The sequence below is a fragment of the Tachyglossus aculeatus genome, chromosome 26 (genome assembly GCF_015852505.1).
Source record: "Tachyglossus aculeatus isolate mTacAcu1 chromosome 26, mTacAcu1.pri, whole genome shotgun sequence".
Classification (NCBI taxonomy): domain Eukaryota; kingdom Metazoa; phylum Chordata; class Mammalia; order Monotremata; family Tachyglossidae; genus Tachyglossus; species Tachyglossus aculeatus.
Window position 1 is genome coordinate 6,942,513 of NC_052091.1, and position 25,909 is coordinate 6,968,421.

At 48.7% G+C, this 25,909-nt stretch overlaps 1 protein-coding gene across 2 annotated transcripts in view; it reads left to right on the forward strand.

The window, feature by feature from the left end:
• Window positions 1-221: 221 nt before the first annotated feature.
• AP4E1 (adaptor related protein complex 4 subunit epsilon 1) overlaps window positions 222-25,909 on the forward strand; it is a 40,538-nt gene continuing 14,850 nt past the window's right edge. Inside the window, exons 1-10 of one of the 2 annotated variants that reach the window (XM_038767160.1) lie at window positions 222-347; window positions 4,899-4,970; window positions 8,393-8,516; window positions 11,241-11,314; window positions 14,401-14,522; window positions 18,127-18,286; window positions 19,466-19,632; window positions 23,161-23,234; window positions 25,487-25,609; window positions 25,706-25,815. In XM_038767160.1, the coding sequence (XP_038623088.1) occupies window positions 222-347; window positions 4,899-4,970; window positions 8,393-8,516; window positions 11,241-11,314; window positions 14,401-14,522; window positions 18,127-18,286; window positions 19,466-19,632; window positions 23,161-23,234; window positions 25,487-25,609; window positions 25,706-25,815 (1,152 nt within the window). Of the gene's footprint in view, window positions 353-4,898; window positions 4,971-8,392; window positions 8,517-11,240; window positions 11,315-14,400; window positions 14,523-18,126; window positions 18,287-19,465; window positions 19,633-23,160; window positions 23,235-25,486; window positions 25,610-25,705; window positions 25,816-25,909 lie in introns of both variants that reach the window. The other variant, XM_038767161.1, reaches the window with a different exon arrangement.

Here is a 25,909-nt window from a genome sequence, read left to right on the forward strand (position 1 = left end):
GCGCCCGGGGCAGGCAGGAAGGAAGGAAGGCAGCGCGTGCGGGTGCGGGCCCGGCGCCCCCTGGCGGCCGGCCGTGCCCGCGGCGCCGTCTTCCCGTGGCTGTCCGCCGCGGCGGCCCGAATAAAGTTTCGGGGTTCAAAGAAACCGGAAGTGGCGGCGGCGGTCACTTCCGGGAGGGAGGCTGACAGGCCGACGGGCGGGCCGGCCGTCCGGCCGCCATGATGAGCGACGTGGTGGAGAAGACCCTGACGGCGCTGCCCAGCCCCTCCCCGGCGGCGGCGGCGTCCAAACAGTCGTCCCGGCTGGGCGCCCTCATCCGCAGCATCACCGCCCTGACGTCCAAGCACGTAAGGTGCCCCGACCGGGACCTTTACATTTGCTCGTAATAATAATAATAATAGTAATAATAATAATAATTTTGGTATCTGTTAAGCGCTTACTATGTGCCAAGCACTGTTCTAAGCGCTGGGGAGGCTACAAGGTGATCAGCTTGTCCCACGGGGGGCCCCCAGTCTTCATCCCCATTTTACAGATGAGGGAACTGAGGCCCAGAGAAGTGAAGCGACCCGCCCAAAGTCACCCAGCTGACAGGTGGTGGAGGCGGGATTTGAACCCACGACCCCTGACTCCCAAGCCTGGGCTGTTTCCCCTGAGCCTTGCTGCTTCTGTAAATCGCGTCAACAGTGGAAAGAGCCACTGGAATCATTGGATTCAATCAATCAATCAATCAATCGTATTTATTGAGCGCTTACTATGTGCAGAGCACTGTACTAAGCGCTTGGGAAGTCCAAGTTGGCAACATATAGAGACAGACCCTACCCAACAGCGGGCTTACAGTCTAAAAAACAAGGTGGAGAAGCAGCGTGGCTCAGTGGAAAGAGCCCGGGCTTGGGAGTCAGAGGTCGTGGGTTCGAATCCCGGCTCCGCCACTTGTCAGCTGGGTGACTTTGGGCAAGTCGCTCCACTTCTCTGGGCCTCAGTTCCCTCATCTGTCAAATGGGGATTAAAACTGCGAGCCCCCCGTGGGACAACCTGATCACCTTGTAACCTCCCCAGCGCTTAGAACAGTGCTTTGCACATAGTAAGCGCTTAATACATTCCATTATTATTATTATTATTACAAGTCACTTCACTTCTCTGGGCCTCAGTTCCCTCATCTGGAAAATGGGGATGAAGACTGTGAGCCCCCCGTGGGACAACTTGATCACATTGTAACCTCCCCGGTGCTTAGAACAGGGCATAGTAAGCACTTAATAAATGCCATCATCATCATCAATCGTATTTATTGAGCGCTTACCGTGTGCAGAGCACTGTTCTAAGCGCTTGGGAAGTCCAAGTTGGCAACATAGAGAGACGGTCCCTACCCAACAGCGGGCTCACAGTCTAAAGGACAAGGTGGAGAAGCAGCGTGGCTCAGTGGAAAGAGCCCGGGCTTGGGAGTCAGAGGTCATGGGTTCGAATCCCGGCTCCGCCACTTGTCAGCTGGGTGACTTTGGGCAAGTCGCTTCACTTCTCTGGGCCTCAGTTCCCTCATCTGTCAAATGGGGATTAAAACTGTGAGCCCCCGTGGGACAACCTGATCACCTTGTAACCTCCCCAGCGCTTAGAACAGTGCTTTGCACATAGTAAGCGCTTAATAAACGCCATTATTACTATTATTATTATAAGTTGCTTCACTTCTCTGGGCCTCAGTTCCCTCATCTGGAAAATGGGGATGAAGACTGTGAGCCCCCCGTGGGACAATTCGATCACCTTGTAACCTCCCCAGCGCTTAGAACAGTGCTTTGCACATAGTAAGTGCTTAATAAACGCCATTATTGTTATAAGTCGCTTCACTTCTCTGGGCCTCAGTTCCCTCATCTGGAAAATGGGGATGAAGACTGTGAGCCCCCCGTGGGACAACTCGATCACATTGTAACCTCCCCGGTGCTTAGAACAGGGCATAGTAAGCACTTAATAAATGCCATCATCATCATCATCATCAGTCGTATTTATTGAGCGCTTACTGTGTGCAGAGCACTGGACTAAGCGCTTGGGAAGTCCAAGTTGGCAACATATAGAGACGGTCCCTACCCAACAGTGGGCTCACAGTCTAAAAGGGGGAGACAGAGAACATTATTATTATTAAGTGGTGGAGCCGGGATTAGAGCTCACCTCCTCCAGGAGGCCTTCCCACACTCAGCCCTTCCTTCCTCTCCCCCTCGTCCCCCTCTCCATCCCCCCCATCTTACCTCCTTCCCTTCCTCACAGCACCTGTGTATATGTATATATATGTTTGTACATTTTTATTACTCTATTTATTTACTTATTTTACCTGTACATATCTATTCTATTTATTTTATTTTGTTAGTGTGTTTGCTTTTGTTCTCTGTCTCCCCCTTTTAGACTGTGAGCCCACTGTTGGGTAGGGACTGTCTCTATATGTTGCCAACTTGGGACTTCCCAAGCGCTTAGTACAGTGCTCTGCACACAGTAAGCGCTCAATAAATATGATTGATTGATTGATTGATTGGTTTTGTTGTCTGTCTCCCCCTTTTAGACTGTGAGCCCATTGTTGGGTAGGGACCGTCTCTCTATGTTGCCGACTTGTCCTTCCCAAACGCTTAGTCCAGTACTCTGCACACAGTTAGCGCTCAATAAATACGATTGATGGATTGATTGATTAGAACCCACGACCTTTGACTCCCAAGCCCGGGCTCTTTCCACCGAGCCACGCTGCTTGGTCGCGGCCTTTGGTGTCTCTGCTTTGGCAGCTTGGCTGTGGCTCCCCCCATCCCCCCTTCCCTTCATTCATTCATTCAGTCGTATTTATTGAGTGCTTACGGTGTGCAGAGCACTGGACTAAGCGCTTCTAGACTGCAAGCCCATTGTTGGGTAGGGATTGTCTCTGTTGCTGAATTATACTTTCCAATCCAGTGGTCTACACACAGTAAGCACTCAATAAATACAATTGAATGAATGAATGAACAGTGCTTTGCGCACAGTAAGGGCTGAATAAATACTATCAGGGCTAAGCACTGGGAAAAGCTACCAGCCCCACAGTAAATTGTTTTATAGCCTACTATTTCCCCCAAGTGTTGTTGATTTTAGCATCCATCCCCCCTGTAAACTGTAGGGATCCTGTGGGCATGGTCCCATACTTTCCCAAACAGTAGTAGTAGTAATAATTATTATTATTATTATTATCCATCCCCCCGTAAACTCAGGATCCTGTGGGCAGGGTCCCATACCTTCCAGTAATAATAATAATTATTATTATTATCCATCCCCCCTGTAAACTCTAAGGATCCTGTGGGCAGGGTCCCATACTTTCCCAAGCACTTAGTAGTAGTAGTAATAATAATTATTATTACTATTATCCATCCCCCCTGTAAGCTCTAAGGATCCTGTGGGCAGGGTCCCATACTTTCCCAAGCACTTAGTAGTAGTAGTAATAATAATAATAATTATCCATCCGCCCTGTAAACTCAGGATCCTGTGGGCAGGGTCCCATACTTTCCCAAGCACTTAGTAGTAGTAATAATAATAATAATTATTATTATTATCCATCCCCCCGTAAACTCTAAGGATCCTGTGGGCAGGGTCCCATACTTTCCCAAGCACTTAGTAGTAGTAGTAGTAATAATAATTATTATTATCCACCCCTCCGTAAACCCTAAGGATCCTGTGGGCAGGGTCCCATACTTTCCCAAGCACTTAGTAGTAGTAGTAGTAATAATAATAATAATAATAATTATTATTATTATTATTATCCATCCCCCCTGTAAACTCTAAGGATCCTGTGGGCAGGGTCCCATACTTTCCCAATCACTTAGTAGTAGTTGTAGTAATAATAATTATTATTATTATTATCCATCCCCCCTGTAAACTCCAAGGATCCTGTGGGCAAGGTCCCATACTTTCCCAAGCACGTAGTAGTACTAACAATAATAATAATAATTATTATTATTTATCCCCCCTGTAAACTCTAAGGATCCTGTGGGCAGGGTCCCATACTTTCCCAAGCAGTAGTAGTAGTAGTAATAATAATAATTATTATTATTATTATCATCCATCCCCACTGTAAACTCAGGATCCTGTGGGCAGGGTCCCATACTTTCCCAAGCACTTAGTAGTAATGATAATAATAATAATAATGATGATGGTATTTGTTAAGCTCTTACTATGTGCAGAGCACTGTTCTAACTGCTGGGGGGCATACAAGGTGATCAAGTTGTCCCACGTGGGGCTCACAGTCTTAATCCCCACTTTACAGATGAGGTAACTGAGGCTCAGAGAAATTAAGTGACTTGCCCAAGGTCACACAGCGGGCATGTGGTGGAGTGGGGATTCAAACCCATGACCTCTGACTCCAAAGACCAGGCTCTTTCCACTGAGCCACGCTGCTTCTCTGTAGTACCACTACTACTACTACAGGTAGTAGTAATAATAATAATAATGATAATTATCCATCCCCCCTGTAAACTCAGGATCCTGTGGGCAGGGTCCCATACTTTCCCAAGCACTTAGTAGTAGTAGTAGTAATAATAATAATTATTATTATTATTCATCACCCCTGTAAACTCTAAGGATCCTGTGGGCAGGGTCCCATACTTTCCCAAACACTTAGTAGTAGTAGTAATAATAATAATAATTATTATTATTATTATTATCCATCCCCCCGTAAACTCTAAGGCTCCTGTGGGCAGGGTCCCATACTTTCCCAAGCGCTTAGTAGCAGTAATAATAATAATAATCAGAAGAAGAAGAAGAATGGTACTTGTTAAGCACTTAAGCCCGGATCCACGCTCCATCCTTTCCCCCCGCCCTTGTACCTCGCCACCGGTTTTGGGGAGGCGGAATGGGAGGGAGCCAGGGTTGGAAGGCGCCCGATTTTAAAGCCATTTTCCTTCGTCCAGGAGGAGGAGAAATTAATCCAGCAGGAACTGGCCAGTCTGAAAGCCACCGTGTCGGCTCCCGGCACCACCTTGGTAAGCCTGAGAAACCAACACGGCTTCATTCACTCATTCGGTCGGTCGTGTTTATTTAGCGCTGACTGTGTGCAGAGCGCCGAACTATGCTCTCGGGAGAGTACAATAATAAGACAAACAGACACATTCCCCTCCCACAACGAGATCACAGTCTAAAGCTTAAGGGCCTTTTTAAGACTCCGGGTCCTTTCGACTTTTTTTTTATTTTTAATAATGTCTGTTAAGCACTTACTATGTGCCAGGCACCATACTGGGCGCCGCGGGTAGATACAAGCTGATCAGTTTGGACACGGTCCCTGTCCCCAGTAGGACTCAAAGTCATCACCCCCATATGACAGTGGGGAACTGAGGCCCACTGAAGAGACTTGCCCAAGGTCACACGGCAGACACGAGGGGGAGTCAGGATTAGAACCCAGGACCTTCTGGCGCCTTGGCCACGCGGCTTCCCCGCTCTAAGCCTAGACTTCACCTCCTTGAGTGGCCCAGGGATGAAAACCAGCTTCCGTTCCAAGTCCTGGGCTAATATTCCGTCTCTTCGAGGGGAGGATTTCATTCGTTCATTCAGTTGTATTTATTGAGCGCTTACTGTGTGCAGAGCACTGTACTAAGCGCTTGGGAAGTACAAGCCGGCAACATATAGAGACGGTCCCTACCCCACAGCGGCCTCCGCGTTGTCTGGATCCCAGAACTCAACCCGTTTGGAATTCCTCAAACGGTTCCTGGTGTTTTCTGGATTGGGTTTTGGGGTATTTTTGTATTGTTTTTCTTAATGGTATCTGCGAAGCGCTTACTTTGTGTCAAACGCTATTCTAAACGCTGGGGTAATGTAATAATGGCATTTGTTAAGCACTTACTATGTGCAAAGCACTGTTCTAAGCGCTGGGGGGGCTACAAGGTGATCAGGTTGTCCCACGCAGGGCTCACAGTCTTAATCCCCATTTTACAGGTGAGGGAACTGAGGCTCAGAGAAGTTAAGTGACTTGCCCATGGTCACACAGCAGACATGTGGCAGAGCCGGGATTCGAACCCATGACCTCTGACCCCCAAGCCCGGGCTCTTTCCACAGAGCCACGCTGCTTCCTTGAGGGTAGATGCAAGGGAAATAAGCAGGACACAGTCTCCGTCCCGCATGGGGCTCACAGTCTAAGTAGGAGGGAGACCAGGAGAACTGAGGCACAGAAAAGTGAAATGACTCACCCAAGGTCACCCTGCAAGCAGCTGGCAGAGCCGGGTTTAGAACCCAGGGCCTCCGACTCCCAGCCCGGGCTCTTTCCGCTAGGCTACGCTGCTTTTGGATGTGAGGTAATTCCGGGTTGACAACACCAAGCAGATTAGACTGCTTGGGCTCACGAATGTTTTAGACTGTGAGCCCACTTTTGGGTAGGGACTGTCTCTATATGTCGCCAATTTGTACTTCCCAAGCGCTTAGTACAGTGCTCTGCACATAGTAAGCGCTCAATAAATACAATTGAAGATGATGATTAGAACCAGTTTTTCCGTCCACAAGCCGAGTTTTGAAGAACCTCCTGTGGGTGGTTCTCCGGAAGCCCCACCACTCTCAGTCCATCAGTCGGTCGTATTTACTGAGCGCTTACCTTGTGCAGAGCACTGTACTAAGCGCTGTGGAGAGTACAACAGAACAATAAACAGACACATTCCCTGCCCAGAAAGAGCTGGTAGTCTATAATAATAATGACAGCATTTATTAAGCGCTTACTATGTGCAGAGCACTGTTCTAAGCGCTGGGGAGGTTACGAGGCGATCAGGATGTCCCACCGTGGGCTCACAGTCTTCATCCCCATTTTCCAGATGTGGTAACTGAGGCCCAGAGAAGGGAAGTGACTTGCCCAAAGTCACACAGCTGACCATTGGCAGAGCCGGGATTTGAACCCATGACCTCTGACTCCAAAGCCCGGGCTCTTTCCACTGAGCCACACTGCTTCCCTATCCCCACTCCACCATCGCCCTTACATCCAACTTTGTTGTCGCCTCAGCCGTGGTTGATTTTACGGGGTTCGTCTCCCCCACAAGAATGGAAACTCCTTGAGGGCAGGGCATGGCATAGTATCTATTCTATTTTATTTTGTTAATATGTTTTGTTCTCTGTCTCCCCCTTCGAGACTGTGAGCCCACTGTTGGGTAGGGACCGTCTCTAGATGTTGCCAACTTGGACTTCCCAAGCGCTTAGTACAGTGCTGTGCGCACAGTAAGCGCTCAATAAATATGATTGATTGATTGATTGGATAGAGCTCATCCTGCCTCTGGCCTGGAACGCCCTGCCTCCTCAAATCCGACGGACAATAACACTCCCCCCCCGCCTCAAAGCCGTATTGGAGGCACATCAGAGAAGCAGCTTGGCTCAGTGGAAAGAGCCTGGGCTTTGGAGTCAGAGGTCGTGGGTTCGAATCCCGACTCCACCACAAGTCTGCTGTGTGACCTTGGGCAAGTCACTTCACTTCTCTGAGCCTCAGTTCCCTCATCTGGAAAAATGGGGATTAAGACTGTGAGCCCCACATGGGACAACTTGATCACATTGTATCCCCCCCCCCACCGCCCACCAGCGCTTAGAACAGTGCTTTGCACATAGTAAGCGCTTAACAAATGCCATCATTATTATTATTATTATTCTCTGGGCCTCAGTTCCCTCATCTGTAAAATGGGGATGAAGACTGGGAGCCCCCCGTGGGACAACCTGATCACCTTATAACCTCTCCAGTGCTTAGAACAGCGCTTTGCACATAGTAAGCGCTTAATAAATGCTATCATTATTATTCGAAGCCTTATCGAAGGCCACCTCCTCCAAGAGTCCCTCCAAGACCGAGCCCCCGAAGCAGCGTGGCACAGTGGAAAGAGCCTGGGCTTTGGAGTCAGAGGTCATGGGTTCAAATCCCGACTCCGCCAACTGTCAGCTGGGTGACTTTGGGCAAGTCACTTCACTCCTCTGGGCCTCAGTGACCTCATCTGTGAAATGGGGATTAAAACTGTGAGCCCCCCGTGGGACAACCTGATCACCTTGTAACCTCCCCCAGCGCTTAGAACGGTGCTTTGCACATAGTAAGCGCTTACTAAATGCCATTATTAGTATTGCATCTCCTCCAAGAAGCCTTCCCAGACTAACCCCCTGCATTTCCTCATCTCCAGCTCCCTTCTGCATCGCCCTGACTTGCTCCCTTTGCTCTTCCCCCCCCTCACGGTCTCACAGCACTGATGCACATATTTGTCATTTGTTGATTTGTAGTGCTATCCGTCCCCCCCATCTAGACTGTAAGCTCGTTGTGGGGGGTTTATCGTTGTATTTTCCTCTCCCGAGCGCTCAGTTCAGTTCTCCGCCCCCAATAAGCGCTGAATAAACGCGACTGAATGACGGGCCTGCGTATGGATGAGGGCCGATGAGCTGACGGGGTTCCTTTTTCTTCTTCCAGAGGCTGATGAAGGAGTGCATGGTGCGGTTGATGTACTGCGAAATGCTGGGTTACCAATCCTCCTTTGGCTACATCCACGCTATCAAACTGGCGCAGCAAGGAAACCTGTTAGAAAAGAGAGTTGGTTGGTTGGTTTTGTTTGTTGCTATGGGCTAAGCGCCTCCTCCGGGCCGGGCACCGTCTTAAGCGCCGCGGGAGCCTCACGAGAATCGGGACCGCGTCCCTTTATTCGTTCGTTCAGTTCTATTTTTTGAGCGCCTGTTGTGTGCAGAGCACTGTACTGAGCGCTTGGGAGAGTACAGTACAACAACAAACCGACACATTCCCTGCCCACCACGAGCTTACAGACTAGAGCAGGGGAGGCAGACATTAATTCCCTTCCCCACAGCACCTGTATATATGTTTGTACATATTTGTTACTCTATTTATTTTACTTGTACATATCTGTTCTATTTATTTTATTTTGTTAGTATGTTTGGTTTTGTTCTCTGTCTCCCCCTTATTACTCTATTTATTTATTTTACTTGTACATATCTATTCTATTTATTTTATTTTGTTAGTATGTTTGGTTTTGTTCTCTGTCTCCCCCTTATTACTCTATTTATTTATTTTACTTGTACATATCTATTCTATTTATTTTATTTTGTGAGTATGTTTGGTTTTGTTCTCTGTCTCCCCCTTTTAGACTGTGAGCCCACTGTTGGGTAGGGACTGTCTCTATATGTCGCCAATTTGTACTTCCCAAGCGCTTAGTACAGTGCTCTGCACATAGTAAGCGCTCAATAAATACGATTGAGGATGATGATTAATAGAAATGGGTAAATGATGGATACGGACATAAGTGCTGTGGGGCGGGAAAGGGGGCAGGGCAGGGTGACGCAGAAGGGAGTGATGATGATGATGATGGCATTTGTTAAGCGCTTACTATGTGCAAAGCACTGTTCTAATCGCTGGGGGAGGTTACAGGGTGATCAGGTTGTCCCACGGGGGGCTCACCGTTTTAATCCCCATTTCACAGATGAGGTAACTGAGGCCCAGAGAAGTGAAGTGACTTGCCCAAAGTCACACAGCTGACAGTTGGCGGAGCCGGGATTTGAACCCATGATCTCTGACTCCAAAGCCCGGGCTCTTTCCACTGAGCCACGCTGCTTCGGGGGCTCGGTCTGGGAGGGCCTCTTGGAGGAGGTGGTCTTCGATAAGGCTTCGAATAATAATGATAGCATTTATTAAGCGCTTACTATGTGCAAAGAACTGTTCTAAGCACTGGAGAGGTTATAAGGTGATCAGGTCGTTCCACGGGGGGCTCCCAGTCTTCATCCCCATTTTACAGATGAGGGAACTGAGGCCCAGAGAGGTGAAATTACTTGCCCGGGGTCACACAGCAGACACGTGGTGGGGCCAGGATTAGAACCCAGGGTCCTTCCGACTCCCAGGCCTGTGCTGTTTCTACTAGGGCATGTTGCTTCTCTGCCTGTGTGACCGTCCCCATTTTACAGTTGAAGTAACTGAGGCCTAGAGATTGGCCGAGCCCTGGGGAGCCTTTTTTTCCTTTTTAAAATGGTATTTGTTACGTGCTTACTATGCGTCAAGCACCGGTCTAAGCGTGGGGGTAGATATTCATCCATTCAGTCGTATTTATTGAGCGCTTACTGTGTGCAGAGCACTGTACTAAGCGCTGATACAACAATAAAGAGTGTCAATCCCTGCCCATAATGAGCTCACAGTCTAGAGTGGGGGAAACACTGGATGCCGTCCAAACCCTAACAGGATTCATTCATTCAGTTGTATTTATTGAGCGCTTACTGTGTGCAGAGCACTGTACTAAGCACTTGGGGAAGAACAATACAACAATAAAGAGTGTCAATCCCTGCCCATATTGAGCTCGCAGTCTAGAGTGGGGGAAACACTGGATGCCGTCCAAACCCTAACAGGATTCATTCACTCAATCGTATTTATTGAGCGCTTACTGTGTGCAGAGCACTGGACTAAGCGCTTGGGGAAAAACAATACAACAATAAAGAGTGACAAGATATGAATTTATCAGGTCAGACCCTGTCCCTGTCCCACATGTAACAGATAATGATAGTAATAATAACGATGGTATTTGTTAAGCGCTTACTGTGTGCCAAGCACTGTGCTAAGCACTGGGGGAGATACCAGGTAATCAGGTTGTCCCATGTGGGGCTTACAGTCTTAATCCCCATAATAATAATAATAATAATAATAATAATAATGATGATGGCATTTAAGTGCTTACTATGTGCAAAGCACTGTTCTAAGCACAGGGCGATCAGGTTGTCCCATGGGGGGCTCACAATCTTAATCCCCATTTTACAGATGAGGTAACTGAGGCTCAGAGAAGTGAAGTGAGTTGCCCAAAGTCACACAGCAGACGTGTGGCAGAGCCAGGATGGGAACCCATGACCTTGGGAAAGCCCGGGCTGTTGCCACTAAGCCACACTGCTTCTCATCACTGAGGTCCACAGAAGTGAAGAGGCCCGCTCAAGGTCACCGCAGGTGGAGCCCAGGATTAGAACCCAGGCCCCGGGCTCCCTCCTCCCGGGCCGTGCTGCTTCTCACGGGGTGTTCTCAATCAATCATATTTATTGAGCGCTTACTGTGTGCAGAGCACTGTACTAAGCACTTGGGAAGTACAGGTTGGCAACATAGAGAGATGGTCCCTACCCAACAGCGGGCTCACAGTCTAGAAGGGGGAGACAGAGAACAAAACCAAATATATTAACAAAATAAAATAAATAGAATAGATATGTACAAGTAAAATAAATCAATAAATAGAGTAATAAATATGTACCAACATCTATACAGGTTCTCGCTCTGTCCCCGGCAGGTTACTTGGCCGTTTCGCTCTTTCTCCACGAGAACCACGAGCTCTTGGTTCTGCTCGTCAACACCGTCGTGAAGGTACGGTTTCGCCCGGCGGAACGGACGGCGCCGTGTACTAACGACCCCCCGGGGCCGCGACCGCCGTCCAGGCACTGCGATGAGCGCTGCGCTGGGTCGCGCCCCGCCGGATCAGACCCGGCAGCCCCGGGTGCGAGACGAGGGGCGGGCGTGGCCTGTCCGATCCCGCCCGGGCTCCTCGGGGAATCTCCTCGTCGGTGGCGTCTTCTCCGAATGCGGAGGACGAGTGGAGAGGGAGTTTGTGGGATTCCCATCCTTTGGGGGAGGTTCAATCAATCAATCAATCAATCAATCGTATTTATTGAGCGCTTACTGTATGCAGAGCACTGTACTAAGCGCTTGGGAAGTACAAGTTGGCAACATATAGAGACAGTCCCTAGGTTCACCTTTTCCTGCCCCCCGATCCATCAGGCAGTAGTATTTATCGAGGGCCTATCCTGTGCAGGACACTGTGCTGAGCGCTAGGGAGGGGACGGTGGAATTAAGCCTGAGAGCCCCAGGTAGGACAGGGACTATGTCCAACTCAATTCCTTGTATCTGCCCCAGCGCTTAATTCAGAGCCTGACACATAGTAAGCACTTAATCATTAGTAGCATTATTATTATTGGAGAAGCAGCATGGCTCAGTGGAAAGAGCCCGGGCTTTGGAGTATGAGGTCATGGGTTCAAATCCCGGCTCCACCAATTGTCAGCTGTGTGACTTGGGCTTAACTTCTCTGTGCCTCAGTTACCTCATCTGTCAAATGGGGATTAAGACTGTGAGCCCCATGTGGGACAACCTGATCACCTTGTAACCTCCCCAGCGCTTAGAACTGTGCTTTGCACATAGTAAGCGCTTAATAAATGCCATCATTATTCAGCGCTTAGAACAGTGCTTTGCACATAGTAAGCGCTTAACAAATACCATTACTATTATTATTATTATTAGACCTGCCTTCCAAGAGGTGACCACCAAGGTCCGCATTTCTAGACTGTGAGCCCACTGTTGGGTTGGGACCGTCTCTATATGTTGCCAACTTGTACTTCCCAAGCGCTTAGTACAGTGCTCTGCACACAGTAAGCGCTCAATAAATACGATTGAATGAATGAATGAATGAATTTAGGACCCTGTGGGTTCGATCAAGGAGGGTGAGAGAAGACCCAGCTCTGGAGCCACGAGGCTGTTCATTTATTTCATTTATTTATCGTATGGCATTTATTGAGGGCTTACTATGTGCCAGGTACCATACTAAGCGCTGCGGTAGATCCAAGCTAATCGGGTTGGACACAGTCCTCGTCCCACATGAGGCTCACAGGCTTCATCCCCATTTTTCAGATGAGGGAACCGAGGCCCAGAGAAGTGAAGCGACTCGTCCAAGGTCACAGATGTGGCCGAGCCAGGATTAGAACCCAGACCTTCTGAATCCCAGGCTCAGGCTCTCGCCCTTAGGCCACGCTGCTTTATTGAGCACTTCCTTTTTGTGAAATACCGTATCAGGCACTGGTGTTGGGGCAGAGGTATTCGATCCAGTGCTGCTTCTGTCACTTCACTGGGCTTTTCCGTCTAGACAGTAAGCTCGGTGTGGGCAGGGAGTGTGTCTGTTTAGTGTTCTCTTGTACTGACCCAAGCGTTCAGTCCAGTGCTCTGCACACAGTAAGCGCTCAAGAGATACAATCGACTGACTGACAGATGGACTAGAAAGCTCGAGAGCTTTAGACTGTGAGCCCACCTTTTAGACTGTGAGCCCACTGTTGGGTAGGGACTGTCTATGTGTTCCCAACTTGTACTTCCCAAGCGCTTAGTACAGTGCTCTGCACACAGTCAGTGCTCAATAAATATGATTGATGATGAGAGGGAAGCTAAGAGCCAAAGGAAATGGCCAATTAAAGCAACCAAGAGAGCCCACTGTTGGGTAGGGACCGTCTCTATATGTTGCCAACTTTTACTTCCCAAGTGCTTAGTACACTGCTCTGCACATAGTAAGCGCTCAATAAATGCGATTGAATGAATGAATGAACAGGATGGGGATAAAGTAATGGACAGTCATTCTTGTATTCACTCATTCATTCAATAGTATTGTCCTCTCTCAAGTGAGAGAGCCCCACGTGTGAGCCCCACGTGGGACAACTTGATCACCTTGTAACCCCTCGCAGCACTTAGAACAGTGCCCTGCACACAGTAAGTGCTCAATAAATACGATTGAATGAATATTGAGCGCTTACCGTGTGCAGAGCATGTACTAAGCGCTTGGGAGAGGACAGTTGTCCCAGGAAGGAGATGGACGGTTCTCAGAGAGAGGCCGGGCCTTAGGGTGGGGCATTCAGCGGGGACGCTTCGGGGGCCGATGAACTGATTATTCCTCCCGGCCTTCTCTCCCGCTTCCACAGCCCCAGGGTGCCTCTTGTGTGCCCCAAAGTCTCGAGACGGACCTCCGAGTGGGCTCGGAGAGGGAGATGGGGGGCAAAGCGTGGGCACTTTTACCCCTTCTGTCCTTTGGGGGGGCCCAGCCTCAGGCGGGAGACCCAATGGGGCATCGGGGAGGTGTTCCTGCTGGCCCTGCCCCTGGCTTCTCCGGTCTGGGTGCCCTCTTGCCTGCGCTTGACCCATTCCCCAGGATCCCCCCCCAGCCCTTTGACCCAGAGGAACCTGGGGGTAATAATAATAATAATAATGATGGCATCTGTTAAGCGCTTACTATGTGCAGAGCACTGTTCTAAGCGCTGAGGGGGGGGTTACAAGGTGATCAAGTTGTCCCACGTGGGGCTCACAGTCTTAATCCTCATTTTACAGATGAGGTGACTGAGGCCCAGAGAAGTTAAGTGGCTTGCCCAAGGTGTCACAGCAGACATGTGGTGGAGCCGGGATTCGAACCCGCGACCTCTGACTCCAAAGGCCGGGCTCTTGGCACTGAGCCACGCTGCCGGGCCCTTGGTGGCGGCGGCGGCGGACGCGCTCGTCGGTCAGGGGTGGCTGCCCCTGAGGGGACGGCACCCGGGCGACGGCGACCATTCCCGTGGCTCCCGGGGTCCCGGGAAGTTGACCTGGCATCTCTCCTTCCCGCCCCTCCGTGTCCCGTCCTGGTCCGGTCCGGTCCGGCTGCCCGGCAGGACCTGCAGAGCACCAACGTGGTGGAGGTGTGCATGGCGCTCACGGTGGTCAGCCAGGTCTTCCCGCGCGAGATGATCCCCGCCGTCCTCCCGCTCGTCGAGGACAAGCTCCAGCACGCCAAGTGAGTTCCCCGCCCTCGCACCCAGGGGGCACGGGAAGAATCCCAACTTGTACTTCCCAAGCGCTTAGTCCAGTGCTCTGCGCACAGTAAGCGCTCAGTAAATACGATTGATTGATTGATTGATTGAGTCGGCGAAGCTGGCCAGCACTTCCCGTGTGCCAGGCGCCTTCCGAAGCGCCGGGGGAGATAGAAAATCGTCACGTTCCACACAGGGCTCAGTTTCAATCCCCACTTGACCGATGAGGGGACTGAGCCCCAGAGAAGCGGAGGGACTCTGGGACCCCTGTATATATGTATCACCTGTACATATGCATCACGTGTATATATGTTTATATATTTGTACGTATTCATTCCTCTATTTATTTTACTTGTTATGTTTGTATGTATTTATTACTCTATTTTACTTGTACATATCTATTCTATTTATTTTATTCTGTTAATATGTTTGGTTTTGTTCTCCGTCTCCCCCTTCTAGACTGTGAGCCCACTGTTGGGTAGGGACTGTCTCTATATGTTGCCAATTTGTACTTCCCAAGCGCTTAGTACAGTGCTCTGCACATAGTAAGCGCTCAATAAATACGATTGATGATGATGATGATGATGACCCCTGTATATATGTATCACCTGTATATATGTATGTATATTTGTACGTATTTATTACTCTATTTTACTTGTTATGTTTGTACATATTTATTACTCAATTTATTTTACTTGTACATATCTATTCTATTTATTTTATTCTGTTAATATGTTTGGTTTTGTTCTCCGTCTCCCCCTTCTAGACTGTGAGCCCGCTGTTGGGTAGGGACCGTCTCTAGAGGTTGCCAACTTGGACTTCCCAAGGGCTTAGTCCAATGCTCTGCACACAGTAAGCGCTCAATAAATACGATTGATTGATTGATTGATTGAATCGGGGATGCTGTCCAGCACTTCCCGTGTGCCAGGCGCCTTCCGAAGCGCCGGGGGAGATAGAAAATTGTCAGGTTCCACACAGGGCTCAGTTTCAGTCCCCACTTGACCGATGAGGGGACTGAGCCCCAGAAAAGCGGAGGGACTCTGGGACCCCTGTATATATGTATCACCTGTACATATGTATCACCTGTATACATGTTTGTACGTATTTATTATTCTATTTTACTTGTTATGTTTGTACATATTTATATCACCTGTACATATGTATCACCTGTATATATGTTTATATATTTGTACGTATTTATTACTCTATTTTACTTGTTATGTTTGTACATGTTTATTACTCTATTTTACTTGTACATATCTATTCTATTTATTTTATTCTTTTAATATGTTTGGTTTTGTTCTCCATGTTTGGTTTTGTTCTCCATCTCCCCCTTCTAGACTGTGAGCCCACTGTTGGGTAGGGACCGTCTCTAGATGTTGCCAACTTGGACTTCCCAAGCGCTTAGTCCAGTGCTTTGCACACAGGAAGCGCTCAATAAATACGATTGATTGATTGATTGCGTGGCTCAGTGGGAAGAGCCCAGGCTTTGGAGTCAGAGGTCATGGGTTTGAATCCCGGCTCTGCCACTTATCAGCTGTGTGACTTGGGGCAAGTCACTTCACTTCTCTGGGCTTCAGTTCCCTCATCTGTAAAATGGGGATGAAGACTGGGAGCCCCCGGTGGGACAACCTGATCACCTTGTAACCTCCCCAGCGCTTAGAACAGTGCTTTGCACATAGTAAGCGCTTAACAAATACCATTATTATTATTGATTGACTCGCCCCGGGGTCACACAGCAGACAAGGTGAGGAGCCGGGATTAGAACCCAGGTCCTTCTAACTCATTCATTCATTCATTCAATTGTATTTATTGAGCGCTAACTGTGTGCCGAGCACTGTACTAAGCGCTTGGGAAGTCCAAGTTGGCAACATATAGAGACGGTCCCTACCCAACAGCGGGCTCACAGTCTAGAAGGCTCCCAGGCCCGGACTGTATTGGCTTGGCCACGCCGCTCACGCTCACCCCAGTCAGCAGAAAGCAGGATCTGGGGTTTTTTCGTGGTGTTTGTTAGCACTTATTGTGCATCAAAAACAGTCTCCTCTAGACTGTAAGCTCCCTGTGGGCAAGGAATGGATCTGTTATATTGTTCAGTCGTTCATTCAATCGTATTTATTGGGCGCTTTCTGTGTGCAGAGCACTGGACTAAGCGCTTGGAAAGTACAATTCAGCAACAGGTAGAGACAATCCCTATCCAACAGCGGGCTCACGGTCTAGAAAGTGGGGGGGACGGACAACAAAATCAATCAATCAATCAATCGCATTTATTGAGAGCTTACTGTGTGCAGAGCACTGTACTAAGCGCTTGGGAAGTACAAGTCGGCAACACATAGAGACAGTCCCTACCCAACAGCGGGCTCACAGTCTAGAAGAACACTTTGGCTCAGTGGAAGGAGCCCGGGCTTTGAAGTCCGAGGTCATGGGTTCAAATCCCGGCTCTGCCAATTGTCAGCTGGGTGACTTTAGGCAAGTCACTTCGCTTCTTTATGCCTCAGTTCCCTCATCTGTTAAAGGGAGATTAAGACTGTGAGCTCTGTGAGCTAGAAAACAAAACAAGTGGACAGGCATCAATAGCATCAGTACAAGTAAGTAGAATTATAGATCTGTACACGTCATTAATAAAATAAATTGAATAATGACTTCATAAATATATGCACAAATACTGTGGGGCGGGGAGGGGAATGGAGCAGGGGAAAAAAGGGGCTTAGGAATACAAGGTAGATGAATGCAAAAATGGAGACTGAAAGCAAGATGGAGGAAGGCTGGTCAAGGGTCGGTGTCCGCAGTGATAATCAATCAATCAATTGTATTTATTGAGCGCTTACTGTGTGCAGAGCACTGTACTAAGCGCTTGGGAAGTACAAGTTGGCAACATATAGAGACAGTCCCTACCCAACAATGGGCTCACAGTCTAAAAGGGGGGAGACAGAGAACAAAACCAAACATACTAGCAAAATAAAATAAATAGAATCAATCAATCAATCAGTTGTATTTATTGAGCGCTTGCTGTGTGCAGAGCACTCTACTAAGCGCTTGGGAAGTCCAAGTTGGCAACATATAGAGACAGTCCCTACCCAACAGTGGGCTCACAGTCTGAAAGGGGGAGACAGAGAACAAAAGCAAACATACTAACAAAATAAAATAAATAGAATAGATATGTACAAGTAAAATAAATAAATTGAGTAATAAATATGTACAAACATATATACATATATACAGGTGCTGTGGGGAAGGGAAGGAGGTAAGATGGGGGAATAGATATGTACAAGTTAAATAGAGTAATAAATACGTACAAGCATATATACAGGTGCTGTGGGGAAGGGAAGGAGGTAAGATGGGTGGGATGGAGAGGGGGACGAGGGGGAGAGGAAGGAAGGGGCTCAGTCTGGGAAGGCCTCCTGGAGGAGGTGAGGAGGAGATAATGGCCCAAGTCATCATCATCATCATCATCATCAATCGTATTTATTGAGCGCTTACTGTGTGCAGACCACTGTACTAAGCGCTTGGGAAGTACAAGTTTGCAACATATAGAGACAGTCCCGGCCGGGCGGTCCGAGTGGTTGTTTTTCCCTCCCTCCCGCCCCGCAGGGAGATGGTCCGGAGAAAAGCCGTCCAAGCCCTGTTCAAATTCCACCTCATCGCTCCGAACCAAGTGCAGCACATCCACCTCAAGTTCCGCAAGGCTCTGTGCGACCGCGACGTGGGGGTCATGGCCGCCTCCCTGCACATCTACCTCCGGATGATTCAGGTGGGTGGGCCCGCCTGCCTTCCAGCCCGCTTCTAAGCTCCCCCACTAGACTGTAAACTCACCGCGGGCAGGGAATGGGTCCGTTGATCGTCCTGTTGGACCCTCCCTAGCGCTTAGTACAGTGCGCTGACACAGGGAGCGCCCAATAAATACGATCGACTGACTGAAGCGAGCGCGCGCCATCGCTCCGCGGCCCGAAAAATGGGTTGTGGGGGAAGTGATGCCCGTCGCTCGGCTGGGGAGGTTACAGGGTGATCAGGTTGTCCCACGGAGGGCTCACAGTCTTAGTCCCCATTTTACAGATGAGGGAACTGAGGCACAGAGAAGTGAAGTGACAATAATAATAATGGCATTTATTAAGCGCTTACTATGTGCAAAGCACTGTACTAAGCACTGGGGAGGTTACAAGTCCCACAGAGGGCTCACAGTCTTAGTCCCCAGTTTACAGATGAGGGAACTGAGGCCCAGTGAAGTGACAATAATAATAATAACAGGCCTCAATGCCATCAACACAGATAAATAGAATTATAGATAGGTACACATGGGTAATAAAATAGAGTAATAAATATGTACAAATATAAACAAGATAGAGGCCTTTTTTTGTTAATATGTTTTGTTTTGTTGTCTGTCTGCCCCTTCTAGACTGTGAGCCCGCTGTTGGGTAGGGACCGTCTCTAGATGTTGCCGACTTGTACTTAGTACAGTGCCCTGTACACAGTAAGCGCTCAATAAATACGATTGACTGAATAAATACCACTGACTGACTGGAGTGGACGGGGAGGGGGAGATAAACAAGGCATGTTAGAATTACTTAGTCCGGGAGCCCCGTGTGGATCAGAGCCCGTGGCTTTTTTTTGGTGGTTTCTTTGTTCTTCTGCCATTTCTTTGGCACTTACTCTGTGCCGGGCACTGTACTAAGCGCTGGGGTAGATACAATCTAGTCAGATTGAATTCATTCAATCTAAATACGATTGAATGAATGAATGATAGGGAGGGGAGGGGGAGCTGAGGAAAAGGGGGGCTTCCCGCGGCGCTTGAGTGCTTACTCTGTGCAGAGCACTGTAGTAAACGCTTGGGAGAAGGCAACGCGCCAGTATAACGGGCATGTTCCCTGCCTGCAGTGAGCTTACTGTTTAGATGGTGGGGGGAGGAAATAAAACGCCTCATTTCTGCTTCCAGGAGAACGCGGCAGCCTACAAGGAGTTGACGGGCTGCTTCGTGGCCATTCTGAAGCAGGTGGTCGGGGGCAAACTCCCGGCAGATTTCAGTTACCACAGCGTGCCCGCCCCTTGGCTGCTGATCCAGCTCCTGAGGATCCTGGCGCTTCTGGGGAAGGACGACCCCAGGTAATGGACAACCGCTCCGCTCCGCAAACAGGCCCGGAAATCAACCGCCGGTCGGTCTGTCACTCGTATTTATTGGACGCTTACCGTGTGCAGACCACCGGACTAATTAAATTACATAACAATTGATATTCTTATAAACAGACGCATTCCCTGCCCACGAGGCTGGCAGACTAGAGGGGAAGACAGGCGTTAATAGAAATAGGTAAAGGATGGATGTGGACCGAAGCGATGTGGGGGTGAATAAAGGGAGTCAGGGAGACGCCCAAGGGAGTGGGGAAAAGGAGGGCTTAGTCCGGGAAGGTCTCCCGGAGGAGGTGTGCCTTCAGTAAGGCTTTGAAGGCGGGGAGAGTCATTGTCTGCAGGGTGTGAGGAGGAAGGGCGTTCTGGGTCAGAGGTTGGCGGGTCCTGTGATCATCATCATCATCAGTCATATTTATTGAGCGCTTACTATTTGCAGAGCACTGTACTAAGCGCTTGGGAAGTACAAATTGGCAACATATACAGTCCGTACCCAACAGTGGGCTCACAGTCTACAAGGGGAAGACAGAGAACAAAACCAAACATACTAACAAAATAAAATGAATAGAATTGATATGTACAAGTAAAATAAATAAATAAATAGAGTAATAAATATGTATGGAAGCCGCTCTCTGGTCTCCCGTCACGGCGGCAGGGTTTCGGGCATCCCAGAAAACCAAAGCGCTCAGGATGCAGGGAGAGGCAGCGTGGCCCAGTGGAAAGAGCCTGAGGCCGGCGAGTTGGGAGACTTGAGGTCTAATGATAATAAATTATTATTATTATCATTGTTGGGGTATTTAAGTGCTTACTATGTGCCAGGGTACATAGTGGGACCTTCTGATGGCGTGGTTGCCATTTCTCCATTTCTCCCCTAGACCTTGGAGCTTCTTTATAGGATCACCAATGGGCAAAATGTAACCGTTATTGTCCAGAAAATGTACAATGCTCACTGTACTAAGCACTGGGGTGGATACAAGCAAATCGGCTCGGACACAGTCTGTGTCGCACTCTAGGTTCGCATTAATAATAGTAATAATAATGATGGTGATGGTATTTAAGTGCTTACTATGTGCCAAGCACTGTTCCGAGCACTGGGGGAGACACAAGGTAATCAGGTTGTCCCACGTGGAGCTCCCAGTCTTAATCCCTGTTTTACAGATGAGGTAACTGAGGCACAGAGAAGTGATTTGCCCAAAGTCACCCGGCTGACAAGTGGCGGAGCCGGGATTAGAATCCATGACCTCTCACTCCCAAGCCACGTTCTTAATCCCCGTTTGACAGATGAGGTAACTGAGGCCCAGAGAACTAAAGTGACTTGTCCAAGGTCATCCAGCAGACAAAGTGGCGGAGCTGGGATTAGAACCCAGGACCTTGTGACTCCGAGGCCTGAGCTGCAACCACTAGGCCACAGGCATCCTAGTCCCGGCTTCTCTGCCACTGGCCGGCTGGGAGGTGGTGATTAATAAGAGCAGTAATCATTATGGTATTTGTTCAGCGCTTGCAATGTGTCAAGCAGCGTTTTGAGCGCCGGCGTGTATACGGTTTAATCACGTCAGACACAGTCCCTGTCCCACATGGGGCTGACGGTCTAAGTAGGAGGGAGAACTGGTGTCGAATCCCCAGTTGACAGAGGAGGAAACTGAGGCCCGGAGAAGTTGGGTGACTGGCCCAACGTCACCAAGCAGGCAAGTGGCAGAGCCAGAATTCAAACCTGGGTCTTGCGACTCCGAGGCCCGGGCGCCTTCCACTAGGTCACGCTGCCCTTTCCGCCAAACAGTCGGTGGTATTTATTGAGCGCTTACCGTGTGCGTAGCACTGTACCAAGAGCTTGGGAAATGATGATGTAATAGGGTGGGTAGACACGATCCCTACCCTCAGGAAGTTTATGGTCTACAGGGGGAAACAAGCATTAAAATAGAGAACAGCGTGGCATAGTGGATACAGAAGGTCATGGGTTCTAATCCCAGCTCTGCCACATGTTTGTTTATTTTATTTGTACATATTTATTTATTTTATTTTGTTAATATGTTTTGTTTTGTTGTCTGTCTCCCCCTTCTAGCCTGTGAGCCCGCTGTTGGGTAGGGACCGTCTCTCTATGTTGCCGACTTGGACTTCCCTATCGGCTCGGACACAGTACACGTAAACTAAATACATAGAGTAATAAATATGTACAATTCATTCAGTCATATTTATTGAGTGCTTACTGTGTGCAGAGCACTGTACTAAGCGCTTGGGAAGTCCAAGTTGGCAACATATAGAGACGGTCCCTACCCAACAGTGGGCTCACAGGCTAGAAGGGGGAGACAGACGACAAAACAAACCATATTAACAAAATAAAATGAATAGAATAAATATGTACAAATAAAATAAACAAATGGAATAAAAGGAATGGTCCCTGTCCCTCAGGGGCTCAGAAAACAGCTGGTAATAACAGCCCCTTGAGGGCAGGAATCGTGCCTGCCAACTCTTTTGTATTGTACTCTCAGTGTGGCTCAGGGGAAAGAGCCCAGGCTTTGGAGTCAAAAGTCATGGGTTCAAATCCCGGCTCTGCCAATTGTCAGCTGTGTGACTTTGGGCAAGTCACTTCACTTCTCTGGGCCTCAGTTACCTCATCTGTAAATTGGGGATTGAAACCGTGAGCCCCACGTGGGACAAGGGACTGTGTCAGTCCGATTTGCTTGTATCATCATCATCATCATCATCAATCGTATTTATTGAGCGCTTACTGTGTGCAGAGCACTGTACTAAGCGCTTGGGAAGTACAAGTTGGCAACATATAGAGACAGTCCCTACCCAACAGTGGGCTCACAGTCTAAAAGGGGGAGACAGAGAACAAAACCAAACATACTAACAAAATAAAATAAATAGAATAGATATGTACAAGTAAAATAAATAAATAAATAAATAGAGTAATAAATATGTACAAGCATATATACAGGTGCTGTGGGGAAGGGAAGGAGGTAAGATGGGGGGATGGAGGACACCCCCAGCGCTTAATAAAGCACCTGGCACGTAGTAAGCGCTTAACAAATGCCACATTTACTATCATTATTATTATTATTATTATTATAGATGACAGATGGGGAAATAGGAAAGTGTGCTGTGGGGCTGAGGGGAGTAATAAAGTTTCTGTCCGAAGGAACTTGGGATCCTTGCTTCCTTTGGCTTAATGAGGCTAAATAGTCACGGTGTTAGAAGTTGCCTTGAGGTTTCTCCTGTGGCCCAGCTAGAATATCAGTCAGTGGTATTTGTTGAGCGCTACTGTGGACAGAACACGAGCACTGTACTAAACGCTGGGGAAAGTGCAACAGAGCTGGGCGTCACCCGCCACAGACCACAAGGAGCTTAAAGTCTAGACTGTGAGCCCACTGTTGGGTAGGGACCGTCTCTATATGTTGCCAACTTGTACTTCCCAAGCGCTTAGTACAGTGCCCTGCACACAGCAAGCGCTCAATAAATACGATTGATTGATTGACTAGAATCGTTTTGTTTTTTCAATCATCACAACAGGACCAGCGAATTGATGTACGAGGTCCTTGATGAGTCCTTGAGAAGAGCCGAGTTAAGTCACAATATCACGTACGGTAGGTGTCCACCCAAGCCCAGAATCCCTGACGGTGATAGACGGGGGTGCTTCCTGTCGTTTGGCGAGAAGCAGCGCGGCCCAGGTGGTAGAACCCGGGCTGGGCGTCAGAAGGACCTGGGTTCTAATCCACGCATCCATGCGATCGTATTTATTGAGCGCTTACCGTGTGCAGAAAATGGACTAAGCGCTTGGGAAGTCCAAGTCGGCAACATGTAGAGATGGTCCCTACCTGACAACGGGCTCACAGTCTAGAAGGGGGAGATAGGCGACGAAACAAAACACGGAGACAAGTGTCAGAATTGTCACAATAAATAGAATTGTAGCTCTATGAGACAGACGACAAAACACGGAGACAGGTGTCAGAATCGTCACAATAAATAGACTTGCAGCTCTGTGCACATCATTAACAAAGTAAATAGAATAGTAAATATGTACAAGGAAAATAGAGTAATTAATCTGTACAAATATATACAAGTGCTGTGGGGATGGGGGGAGGTTAGGCCCCAGCTCTGCCAGTTGTCTGCTTTGTGGCACTCACTCCTCCGGGCCTCAGTTCCCTCATCTATGAAATGGGGATTAAGACTGTGAGCCCCACGTGGGACGGAGACTGTGTCCAACCTGATTTGCTTATATCCACCCCAACGCTTAGGGCAGTACCTGCCATATAAAAAATGCTTAACAAATGCCATAATAATAGTAATAATTATTATTATTATCCTCTGGGCCTAAGTTACCTTGTCTGTCAAATTTTTTTTTTGATGGCATTTATTAAGCGCTTACTATGTGCAAAGCACTGTTCTAGCGCTGGAGAGGTTACAAGGTGATCAGGTTGTCCCACGGGGGGCTCACAGTCTTAATCCCCATTTTCCAGATGAGGTAACTGAGGCCCGGAGAAGTTAAGTGACTTGCCCAAAGTCACACAGCTGACAAGTGGCGGAGCCGGGATTTGAACCCATGACCTCTGACTCCAAAGCCCGGGCTCTTTCCACTGAGCCACGCTGCTTCTCGGATTAAGAATGGGGATTAAATGGGGATTAAGGCTGTGAGCCCCTTGTGGAACAGGGACTGTGTCCGACCCCATTTGCTTGTATCCACTCCGGCGCTTAGTAAAGCACCCGGCACCTAGTAAGCGCTTAACAGATGCGACAGTTATTTATTATTATCTGTTCACCTGGCCTAGTGCTGAATTTCTATCATTTTGAGGGTCTGGAGGAGGAGCCCGGCCGGAGTAGCCGAATATTCCGTGCAGAATGGCTGCTCTGAATGTTTTGTGTTGTTGTTGTTTTGTTTTTTATGGTATTTAAGCACTTACTATGTGCCAGTCACTATACTTAGAACAGTGCTTTGCACATAGTAAGCGCTTAACAAATGCCATTATTATTATTACTAAACGCTGTGGTAGATACACATGGATCAGGTCAGACACAGTCCCTGCCTCAGATGGGGCTCACAGTCTCATCATCATCATCATCACCATCAGTCGTATTTATTGAGCGCTTACTATGTGCAGAGCACTGTACTAAGCGCTTGGGAAGTACAAATTGGCAACATATAGAGACAGTCCCTACCCAACAGTGGGCTCACAGTCTAAAAGGGGGAGACAGAGAACAAAACCAAACGTACCAACAAAATAAAATAGAAGAAATAGAAGTCTCAACCCCCACTTTACAGATGAGGGAACTGAGGCACAGAGAAGTGAAGTGACTTGCCCAGTGTCACACAGCAGATAAGGGGTGGAGCCGGGATTAGAACCCAGGTCCTTCTGACTCCCAGCCCGGACTCTGGGAATCTTTCATTTTGTGTTTGAAAGGGGTCCAACCCGATTCGCCCGTATCCACCCTGGCGCTCAATAAAGTGCCTGGCACGTAGCAAGCGGCGAACAAATGCCACAGTTGTTATTATCGTTGTTACTCTTAGAAGCTCGTTACTCAGTGGAAAGAGCCCGGGCTTTGGAGTCAGAGGTCGTGGGTTCACATCCCGGCTCCGCCACTTGTCAGCTGTGTGACTTTGGGCGAGTCACTTCACTTCTCTGGGCCTCAGTTCCCTCATCTGGAAAATGGGGATGAAGACTGTGAGCCCCACGTGGGACAACCTGACTACCTTGTATCTCCCCCAGTGCTTAGAACAGTGCTTTGTACATAGTAAGCGCTTAACAAATACCAACATTATTATTATTATTATTATTATTATTATTATTATTATTATTATTATTATTCCATCCCGAAAAGGCGTCACCCTTCATTTCCGCAGCCATCCTGTTTGAGTGCGTGCACACAATCTACACGATCCACCCCAAGGCCGAGTTGCTGGCGAAGGCCGCCAAGTGCATCGGGAAGTTCGTCCTGTCTCCGAAAATCAATCTCAAGTATTTAGGTGTGGGGCGGGCGGGGACCCCGGGGGTCGGGGGGCGGCGGGGGGGGGTCCGGCGGCAGGGCCCCGGTGTGGACCGTGGCTGCTTTCGTCTTCCAGGCCTGAGGGCCCTCACCTATGTAATCCAGCAGGACCCCAACCTGGCCCTCCAACATCAGGTGACAATCATCGAGTGCCTCGACCACCCGGACCCCATCATTAAGAGAGAGGTGAGCCCCGGGTCCGCGGGGGGAGACCGGACCCGGCCCAGCCCCGGCCGGGGTCCATCACCTAAAGGGAAGCCGTGTGACCTAGTGGATAGAG